This window comes from Teleopsis dalmanni, unplaced genomic scaffold, assembly GCF_002237135.1.
Source record: "Teleopsis dalmanni isolate 2A unplaced genomic scaffold, ASM223713v2 unscaffolded_contig_0003, whole genome shotgun sequence".
NCBI classification, from domain to species: Eukaryota; Metazoa; Arthropoda; class Insecta; order Diptera; family Diopsidae; genus Teleopsis; species Teleopsis dalmanni.
The window spans coordinates 43,662-55,280 of record NW_024031385.1 but is presented as its reverse complement, the minus strand read 5'-3'; the positions used below and the strand labels follow the sequence as shown (position 1 = coordinate 55,280).

General features: G+C 35.2%; 3 protein-coding genes across 3 annotated transcripts; all 3 read left to right on the top strand.

The window, feature by feature from the left end:
* The first annotated feature begins 158 nt into the window (after window positions 1–158).
* LOC119662907 lies at window positions 159–2,720 on the top strand. Its single transcript, XM_038072560.1, has one exon. The coding sequence runs from the start codon at window positions 159–161 to the stop codon at window positions 2,718–2,720; it is 2,562 nt and encodes an 853-aa protein (XP_037928488.1).
* Window positions 2,721–3,251: 531 nt separating this feature from the next.
* Window positions 3,252–4,154, top strand: LOC119662906 (uncharacterized protein K02A2.6-like). Its single transcript, XM_038072559.1, has one exon. The coding sequence runs from the start codon at window positions 3,252–3,254 to the stop codon at window positions 4,152–4,154; it is 903 nt and encodes a 300-aa protein (XP_037928487.1).
* A 2,212-nt stretch (window positions 4,155–6,366) lies between these two features.
* Window positions 6,367–9,335, top strand: LOC119662905 (uncharacterized protein K02A2.6-like). The gene is made up of 2 exons (XM_038072558.1): window positions 6,367–7,291; window positions 7,348–9,335. The coding sequence occupies exons 1-2, from the start codon at window positions 6,367–6,369 to the stop codon at window positions 9,333–9,335; spliced, it is 2,913 nt and encodes a 970-aa protein (XP_037928486.1).
* Window positions 9,336–11,619: the final 2,284 nt, after the last annotated feature.

The window sequence follows — 11,619 nt, the reverse complement described above, 5'->3', positions numbered from 1 at the left end:
AGTTAAATAAAGTAAAGAAAAGTTATTTAAAAAGAAAGTCTATTAACGTTTTGTAGCTAACGCAAAAAACCAAATTTAAATTAAACCAAATTTAAAGTTCAGAAGTGGGATTGAATCAATGCCCTAAAGGGGAGTAATTAAACTATATATACGTAATGATGGTGACCATCGAATCACTGACGAAGGAACAGTTGAAGGATTTCTTACAACAGCAAGAGTTATTAACTACAGGTAATAAGGCGGAATTAGTTGCACGATTAACTGAACACTTGAAGTCAAGCGGGATAGTTTTGCAATTTACAAACGATAATGAGGAATTGCGGGGTGAAAATGAAGAATTTAGAAAACAAATTAGCGAACTGCGGCAAATGGTTCAACAAGTAGCCATTAACCAGAATAACGTTAGAAACACTCAAAACAGTACTTCAGAAATGCCTAGTAAGGACCGTAACGCGCATTCTATACGAGAAATCGCAGAAGTCTTGCCCGAACTCGACCCAACGAATGAAGATTCTATTACGGCTACGCAATTTGTCGAACGTGTCGAAGCTGTTATGTCTGTATATGCGTGGCCCGAAAAAAGTGTGCTTCTTGCAGTGTATAGCCGTTTGAAGGGTGTAGCGCGCATGTGGGTGGACGCATCACCAAGAATGCATGCTACTTGGAAGGAGTTCTCAAATGAGCTTGGCACCGAGTTCGGTTGCGAATACGATGAAGCGGATATACATTACAATATGTCGCGCGTTGCTCGAAGGCAAAACGTAACAATAACTGAGTCCATTTTTCGTGTCTCTGCGCTAGGACGACGTCAGAATCTTAGTGAGATGGCTATCACGAAATACGCTCGAGAAGGATTAAAACATCGAGAACTACAAATGGCGATTGCTCCGCTAAAATTCGTATCCGTTAAAGAAATGCGTGAAGCATGCGAGAACTTTTTACAAAATTGCATTAAGATAAACGAAAAGCCTTTTTATGATGCGGGTGAAAGCGAACAAAGAATACAATCGTTCAGTAAGGCAAGGAATGTTATGTGTTACAATTGTGGTGAGTCAGGGCACTTGTCAGTAAATTGTGCAAGACCCCCAAAACGTCCTCGTTATATAGATTGTAATAAGGTGCATCCCAAAAATGAACAGCAAAATTGCGGAAAACCATCAGCTTTTGGGCGAAAAACAAGTATTATCGACAATAAATTTCTTAAGAAAATAACGATTGGTAGCAAGCAAGCCATTGCATTTATTGATACTGGAAGCGAATGTAATATGGTCCGAGAAACATTTGCCAACGATATTGGTGGTACGCGCAGCAAAAACCTATTTACCATCGGTGGATTCGGTGGTGGTATAGAACGATCTGAGATACAAATCGACACGGACAAAGTAAAAACGACGTGTCAAATTAATAAACTTAGTCCAATAACGGAAGATGACGTGTGTATGGACACTATAAATTCAGACTCTAAGGGAAAGCTGTTAGAGGTGATGAATGAATTCCGAGAATGTTTCGCTACAGGTATGGATGGAATCGGCAAAACTAGTGTAGTCGAAATGAAAATTGAGTTAATGACCAACGAGGTGATCGTACAAGTCCCGTATAGAGTTCCGGAACCGAAAAAAGAAATCGTTGCGAAGAAAATTCAAGAGTTGCTCGACAATGATATTATAGCTCCGTCCGAATCAAGTTATGCGAGTCCAATGTTGCTTGTGAAGAAAAAGAATGGCGAACATCGACTTTGCGTGGACTACCGTCGGATTAATCGATTCACTCGAAAAGAATGCTACCCAATGCCCAATATCGAAGAAAGTTTACAAGAAGCAACGAAGTATCGAATCTATATATCGTTAGATCTTAACTGTGGTTATTATCAAATTCCTATAGAACGTAACAATCGTAAATATACTGCAGTAGTGGTTCCTGATGGTCTGTATGAGTTTAAACGGATGCCGTTCGGGCTGAAGAACGCACCAGTCCTGTTTCTACAATTGATGGCGAAAATTAAGACGCGCTTGAAACCCAGCGATATGATTCACTACATGGACGATATGCTTGTTGGCGGTAACGATGAAAAAGAACTTCTCGGAAAGTTTCAACGAATTTTAGGTGTAATAAAAGAATTTAATTTAACATTGAATTTAAAAAAATGCGAATTTCTGAAAGATACTATCCAATTCTTGGGACATCAGTTGGGACCCAACGGGATAACGCCGAGTGAAATCAAGACCGAAGCCATCCAAAATTTCAACATGCCTACAACGCAAATAGAGGTGCGGCGCTATTTAGGGTTAACGGGATATTTCCGTAAGTTTATACCAGGCTACGCAATTATATCCGAACCGTTGCGACAATTGCTTAAGAAAAACGCCGTCTTTAAATGGACAGATCAACAAACAAACGCCTTTGTGAGTCTAAATGAAGCACTAACAACCGGACCAGTATTAACGGGCTACCGAGTGAAAGCTGACCATCAAGTGCATACAGACGCGAGTGCCATCGGACTCGCAGGTGTTTTACTCCAAAATGAGAACGGAGATTGGAAGCCGGTGGCGTACTTTAATCGATCTATCACACCGCTGGAAAGGAAATATCACAGTTACGAATTAGAAACGCTTGCAGTTGTCGAATCTGTGGACCGCTTTAAATATTACATCTATGGAAAGCCGTTTACGGTCATTACCGATTGCAATGCTGTAAAATTGGCCATGCAAAAGCGAAAATGATACCCCGTATAGCCAGATGGTGGCTTCGTATCCAAGACTATGACCTCATCATCTAACAACGAAGCGAGCAACGAATGGCGCACGTCGACGCACTAAGTCGTATGCCTAACGAAGACGGTTGCGATCTTGCGGAAGCGACTTTTCGAGTCTGGAAGGCGGAAATAACTGAGGCAGATTGGCTTTACAGTATGCAATTACAAGATAGCAAACTTCAACAAGTCGTAATGAAAATTGAGGATAAGGATTCAGACATTATTAACGACTATAAAATAATTAACGGACGACTGTACGAACGGTATAAAAACCAACAGTTCTTCGTAATATCAAATGCTTTGCGATGGAAGGTGACACATGATGCACATGTTAAAACAGGACACTTAAGCGTTGACCGAACGATTGAATACTTACTACGGTCTATGTGGTTCGCTCGAATGCGAAACTTTGTCAAATTTTTTTGTGAAAGCGTGCATTGATTGTGCCTTCACTAAGCGTCGAGGAGGTAAAAAGGAAGGTGAGTTACATTGCAACAAAATGGAGCCTATTCCGTTCAAAACAATACACATTGACCACTTGGGACCTTTTCCTCAAAGCCGAAAGTTAAACGAGTATATCCTGATTATTGTGAACAGTTTCACAAAATTTGTCATCGTCAGACCAGTGAAAAGTACAAACACTAAACAAGTCATCGCCATTCTGAATGAAGTTACAAGTTTCGTTGGAACCCCTGAAACTATAATAAGTGATCGTGGTACCGCCTTTACGTCAAACGAATTCGAAAGATACTGTAACGATCAACAAATCAAACACATACGCAACGCAGTCCGTACGCCACGAGCCAATGGCCAAGTCGAACGATTTAATCGCACCGTTTTATCCATGCTGCAACCATCAACACAAGATGACCGAACCTGGGACGAGCAACTACGAAGCATTCAATTTACATTGAACTCACTGATTAGCCAAACGACTGGAAAATCTCCAAACGAATTGCTTTTTGGATTCAAGCCACGCGACATATTAGGTAACAAGCTGATCCAAATTCTCCAAGATGAAGACGATACTATTCCCATCACCCAAGAAGAACTCCACCGCCGACGATTACTTGCTGCTAATAACACCGATAGTAAACAGGTAAACGCGAAAAAGCGTTTCGACGATAAACACAGGAAACCAACGAAATATGAGCAAGGTGATTTAGTTCTAGCAGAACGAGAACCAGCATCCACAGGCACGTCCCGCAAACTTGAATGTCGATATAAAGGACCGTTCGTAGTCACCGAAGTTCTCGATAATGACCGTTATGTCATCGAAGACCTACCAGGATCCGATCGAAAACAACGACATTATAAATCAATCTATGCGTCTGATCTCCTAAAGCCATGGTGTCAATTGCCGTACGAAGAAGAAACTGATTCCGAGCGCGAGGACGCTTGACGTCAGGAAGGGCCGACTGTTAACCTACATCCGAAACGCACAACTGGGCAACTTAAAATTTTTAACAACATGTGGTCACCTAACCTATGTTTGACAGCGAATGACACAATCGAGTGAAGTAAGAATAACGGAAGTTCATTGGGAGCGTCCTGAATAAATATATTGTTTTAGTTAAATAAAGTAAAGAAAAGTTGTTTAAAAAGAAAGTCTATTAACGTTTTGTAGCTAACGCAAAAAACCAAATTTAAATTAAACCAAATTTAAATATGTATATATGTTTACTAACAATATGTAGTAAATAAAAAATATTTTGCATGGAGCATCTTTTCAGCTAACCCTCATTGTGTATCATTTGTTACTTGTTACTTTTTTTACCGATTTAAATTTTATTTTATTATGTAGAAACGAGTGGATAAAGCGCTTAGGAGTTAAAGGGACAAACAAAAATGTTGTAGTAATCATTTTTCGGCAAATATGATGTGTACAAGGAATTTAACAAAAAGCGCTGTTCCTGATCAAAATTTAGCTTTAAGTTATCTTAATTCTTTAAGCATTCAGGATGACAATGAAAGTGGTGTAGTTAATAAATCTATAAGTCCCCAAACTGTTTACATCTACATACACCTTCACTTGTGTTTTCTGAATAAAAATTCACATGATTTCATGTTATTATTATAAGAATATTTTTCAAAATTAACTACTATATCACAATTTTATTTTTTTATTAAGTAAAATGCTATAAATTTGTTTCTAATTTTGTTTTTAAATTTTAATTTTTTACATGTAAAAATATTATTTAATATTTATAATTAGCCAGTACAATTATCTAGTCCCAGATTTTAATATCATATTGAACATATTTTTAGTATATTACTCAAAAAAGACAATTTATTTTATTTAAATATTATTCCTTATGTACGCAAACAATAGATATTATTTTAAACAAATGCCTTTAATAAATTTGTATGTTTATTAAATTTGTCATATTCAACAATATTAATAATTATTTTAAATATATAAAGTTGGAAACTCTAGCCTGTAAGTAGTTTAAGTAAATATTGTATAATGTAAAATAATAAAGTTAGTTGATTAAGATAACTCAAACAAAACACTCGTATTACAAACAAAACAGTGGCGACGAGGATTATAAAAAAAAAAAATATTTACCTAAAATGGACGTAGCTGCTTTAAAGGAATTGCTTAAACAGCAACAAGAATCTACAAATAAAATGCTGGAGGATCAGCGAGCATTCTTCAAACAAATTTTATTACAACAGACTGCAGATGGACAGAGTGTTAATGTGCCTGCATTTCATGCTTTTAATAAGCAATTGCATAAGTGGGAGACATATCTGGAGCAACTGCATCAACATTTTTCGGCTTATTCCGTAAAAAAGGAGAGATTCAAGTCATTTTTTCTGACCTGGGTAGGCACAGAAACATATGATATATTACGCAGCAATTTTGGTGGTAGTGAAATGAAAAGCAATACATTCGAAGACTTGACACAATTCTTAACCGAATTTTTTCAAGCTAAAACACATGTAGTTGCTGCCAGACATGAGTTCCACAAAACAACAATGTCTACAAGCCAGACTTACAGAGAATGGATAACGGATTTACGAAAAATCGCTCGTGAGTGCAAATTTATTTGCAGCGCGCCAAAATGTGGACATGATTATACAGAAGAAATGATACGAGACAAAGTGATTGTACACACTCCACATGATGTTGTTCGTGTAAATGCACTGCAAAAATCTAATCCACCACTCTCTGAGGTGATGCTCATTGCTGAAGCTTTTGAAGCGACGGAGAAAACAATTAACAAAATTAAAGATAAAGTAATCAACGAAGGAGAAGTAAACGTCGTCAAAACTAAAGTAATGAATAAAACCAACAAATATAGTGAAAAGCAAAAAGCTCAACAAAAAATCATGCCAAAATCATGCTCAGGTTGTGGATCTTCACATAGGCGACAAAATTGTAAGTTTAGAAAAGCTGTGTGTAATAAGTGTGGAAAAAAGGGCATATTGCTTCTGTTTGTATGTCAGCTAATAATATTGTAAATAATTTAGAACAACAAAAAACAAGTGCACAAAATAATTTTATTTCACAAATAGATTCGGTTTTGAGTGTTAATAATTTACCGCATCAAGAAAATAAAAAAGTTTTTATTGACGTTTTAATAGATAATACTCAAATAAAATTTCAAATGGATTCAGGAGCAACTGTTTCGGTGTTGACACTAGATGCTTATGAACAATTAAACAAACCAAAGTTGTGTCCATGTAGAAAAGAATTATTTGATTACGGCAAGAACCGAGTAAAGACACTTGGAGAGTTTAGTGCAGAACTAAAGTGTGGTGAAACAAAGAGAACAGCAACTTTAGTGGTAGTATGCATTCGTAATGGACATAATTTATTTGGCACTGACCTTTTTGAAAAATTTGGATTTGAAATTCGCCAAATTGCCTCTATAAGCAATGATTCACAATTAACGGAATTATTAATGAGAAATAAAATTGTGTTTGAATCTAGTTTAGGTACAATTAAGCAGGTTAAAGCAAAAATACATTTAAAATTAGACGACGTGCCTAAATTTTGTAAAAGTCGACCTATTCCATTCGCTCAAATAAATCAATTTAAAATAGAAGCGCAACGCTTGACTGATAGTGGTATTTGGAGACCAATAAAATTTAGTGAGTGGGCTTCGCCAATTGTATTGGTTACAAAACCAGATGGCTCTCTTCGCATTTGCGGCGATTTCAAAACAACAGTGAACAAACAAATCGATGTCGATCAATATCCATTACCAACGCGAGAAAGCTTACTTCATATTGTCCGATATGGAAAATATTTTTCTAAAATCGACCTGAAGGATGCCTACCTGCAAATGGAGTTGGACGAAGAGGCAAAAAAGGTTTTAGTAGTCAATACACCACTAGGGCTTTTCCAATATCAGCGGCTTCCTTATGGAATTGCCAGCGCGCCTGCTATATTTCAAAAACATTTAGAGCAACTTATACTAGGTGTAGAAGGATGTGGTAATTATATTGATGATATAATCATCGCGGCTGAAACGGTGGACCTACATCGTCAACGCTTAGAAAAAATTTTGCCAATTTTGATTGAGAACGGTATTCGTTGCAAACAAAAAAATGTGAATTTTTAGTGGAAAAACTGGAATATTTAGGTAGAACAATTAGTGCAAATGGTATTTTACCTGATGAAAAAGGTGTTCAGGCTGTAAAAAAGTTGCCACGCCCAACAAACATTAAAGAAGTCGAAGCATTTCTGGGTAAAGTGAATTATTACCATAACTTTATTCCAAATTTTTCGCAATTGGCCGCGCCTATCAATCATTTACGTCGGAAGAACATCAAATTTGTTTGGGGCACTAAGCAGGAACAAGCATTTGAAGCTTTAAAACGACACATAATAGACGCAACCGAATTATCACATTTTCAAGAACATCTACCATTAGTGTTAGCTACTGACGCCTCATCATATGGAATTGGAGCTGTCCTTGCTCATCGAAATCCAGACGGCACAGAGCGCCCTATTGCTTTCGCATCAAAAACGCTGAACACTCATCAAGTTCGATACAGCCAAATCGAAAAAGAGGCACTTTCGATAATATTTGGAGTTACTCGTTTCCATCAGTACTTATTTGGTCATAAGTTTATTCTGGTTACGGACCATAAACCTTTAGTAAGCATCTTCAGTCCAAACAAAAATTTGCCATCAATGTCTACACATCGGTTGCAACGTTGGGCAATAACATTGATGTCTTATCAGTTTGAGATACAGTTTCGTAGAACTGCCGATCACTCAAATGCCGATGCCTTATCACGCCTGCCTTGTGGACCAGATCCTGAGTTCGACAGGTTGGAGCATTGTTATCAAATAGAAAATTATGACACACTTATCAACGTCGGATTGCTACAACAGCACTACAAAGACGATTACATACTAAAACGTGTAAAAAATTTCATTTCGGAAGGGTGGCGGACAAAATTAGCTGATGGCGACTTGGATTTGCTTCCTTATTTTCGTCGTAAGTATGCTCTTTTCATTCGAGATGATTTGATTTATTTACAGACAGATGCTACTCGAGTCATTGTACCTCAATCCTTGCATCAGTCAGTTTTAAAGCTTCTCCATGACGGCCATTGGGGCATCGTTAAGATGAAGCAACTCGCTAGGCAACCCTGCTGGTGGCCTAATATTGACAACGACATCGAAAAACTTGCTTCACAATGCAGTGTTTGTCAAATTGCGGGTGCAAGTCCGAAACAAAAATACCATGAGTGGCCAGAGCCAGAACGACCATGGCAACGAGTACACATAGATTTTGCTGGCCCAGTGTTCCAGTCTATGTGGCTAATAGTAGTTGACGCTTTCTCACAGTTTCCATTTGTGGTACAGCTTAAAACTATCACCACTATTGACACCATAGCAGCTTTGTCAGCAGTTTTTTCATTAGAAGGACTACCTGAAACTATAGTTAGTGACAATGGACCTCAGCTAACTTCCGACCAGTCCGCTGAATATTGTGCTCGTAATGGCATAAGTCATGTTAAAACAGCACCATTTCACCCAGCATCAAATGGGCTCGCGGAAAGGTTCGTACGTACATTCAAATCATCCGTTCAAAAGAATATTGATGATGGGTTATCGATTAAATTGGCTTTGGTAAAGTATCTAGCGACATACCGAGCTATTCCTAATGCCGAAGGGAAGTCACCGGCAGAATTGTTACATGGGCGTGCGCCACGTACTTTGCTTACACTGTTATCAGCACCACCAAACAACAATAAACCCGTCACTCGTTCAACTAAATTTTCGCCTAACGAAAACGTGTATATTAAACATTATGGTCGAGGTCCGAAGTGGGTGGAAGCAGTCATTATTAAAAACTTAGGCTGCATGGTTTATATTGTGAAAACGTCCAACGGTTACGTGAGACGTCATCAAAATCAAATAAAACACCGTTCATCAACGTCAGCAGAAAACAACAGCAAATCTGATTGGTATATATTGCCAACACCTGTTAGTAAGCAGGAGGATAACAACAACACTAATCACACTAACACTGAAGAGCGTTCTCAGATGACTGAACAGATACCACGTCGAAGCGCTCGTACTCGAGCTCAACCGAATCGTTATCAACCTATTTAAAACTTTTATATATCTTTATACCTTATACATAGAACATATTTTTTGAATATATTACTTGAATATATATATTAAATATATTATTTGAATATTATATAATATACATACCTTTAAACCTTATATATAGAACATATATTTCGAATATATTACAATTTTAAGGGGCGAGATGTCATATTCAACAATATTAATAATTATTTTAAATATATAAAGTTGGAAACTCTAGCCTGTAAGTAGTTTAAGTAAATATTGTATAATGTAAAATAATAAAGTTAGTTGATTAAGATAACTCAAACAAAACACTCGTATTACAAACAAAACAAAATTATTGTTATTATTATTTCAATTCTTAAAAATAATAAGTTATGAGTACACCATGTACTTCTTTTAATTAAACCCAGCTAATATTCTTAAATACTTTAATATTTATTAATAAATATATTTTATAAATATGATGGTATATTAAAAATTTTTCAATATTTATAAAATAATTTTTTACTAAATTGCATATAAAAATATTCCTACTTAAAAAATTCATATAAATCTAATCATACAGTAATGTATGTAAACGAATAATACCCCAGTAGAAAAAGTGGTCTTCGAAGACATTGTCTTCAAGACGGTCTTTGATACCGCGTCCGCATTTTCAAGCAAATTTGTAAAACAATTGCTCAAAACATGAATATAAATACTCTTTCTTTGCTTTCTCTCTCATTTTTAGTGTTCATAGCAACGTATTTGAAATTTGCCTCAGATGACGCTGTTTTATAAATGAAGTGACGCAATAATTTTGAAGTGTAGTAAATAAACATTTGTGAAATAAATATTAAAAAAATCAAAATGAATAAAGAAACAAAATCATTAAACTATGAAATATTAAAAAAAAGAAATTAAATCAAAACAAATTAAATATTGACTTAGTTCCTGGAAAATATATTGATATTAATATTGAAGACAATAATTCCAGTGAAAGTTGTTTAAGAAACGAAACAAAGGATGTTGAAAATAAAAAACTGAAAACACTTGTGAAAAATTAGCTGTTATATTTTAAAAAACACAGGATTAAACAGGCGTTGTAGTAATGATATTTTAGAACTCTTAAGATCAGAAGGTTTAATTGTACTAAAATCCTCTTCAACGCTTTTGAAAACAATTGATAATAGCGAAATGCTATAAATTATTTTATATTAGTTTTAGTTAATTTTAGATATGCTAAGTTATATTAAGTTAATTATTTAAATTTATATTCATTATGTTTAATTTAATTTATTATTACTGTCTTAATAAAATTTATAATAATTTATAATAAAATTTATAATTTACTTCTAAAGCTTTTAATTTTGAATGTAATGTAAAAAATTATTATATAAAATAAATAAAAGAACAAAATACAACAATTTCTTTCCACTTATTTAAAGAGAAAATTGAAATTTATTTAAAATTTAAAGAGCGCAATAAAAGAGTAGAAATAAAAAAAAGGGTGAAAAAATTATATGAGCACTGCACTAAGAGCGCACAATTTTCTGTCGAATGCGTCCGTTATGCAAGACATGGTCTTCGAGACGGTCTTCGAGACATGTACGCAAAAATTCATTGAAGACATTTGGCTAATTTGTATGAAAGTGTCTTCAAAGACCGTCATACATTTGGATCGATCGGTCTTCATGTATGTATCCATGTCTTGAAGACGTCTTCGATGACGGATCGATCCGTTTTCTACTGGGACGCATCATTCACCACATACATTTGAAGTGAATGCGCGTGCACCCTCACCCATCAACAGATTTATCGCTACTGATCAGTTAGAAATGCATGCAAACTAAAAGTACGTACCATTCATCACATAAATTTACAGCGAATGCGCATACATCCTCCCCCATCAATAAATTGTTCAGCACTAAATTTAAAAAATTTGCCTATGTAGAGAAATATAATTCATCATTCACCACTTGAGTGTTGCCGTATAAAAAAGTAAATTGGTAGTAGCTTTGGTCTTTCTTATTAATTACACATCATAACAGCATTTAATAATATTATTTCAAAATTATTTTAGAAATAATATTTTATAGACTCAAAAAATATTTAAGAAAATATAAATTATTATATAAGACATATTCAAAACTGTTTTTGTTATTTTATAAAAAAATTCGCTTCTACAAAAGTTTGTTGCCGAACATAATAAATCAAAATACTTTAAAATTTATATGAAGAAATTAAATAAAATTATGAATTTGCTAAATACATATTACATGATCAAGCAAACTAAATTGATTAAAATTGACTGATTTAA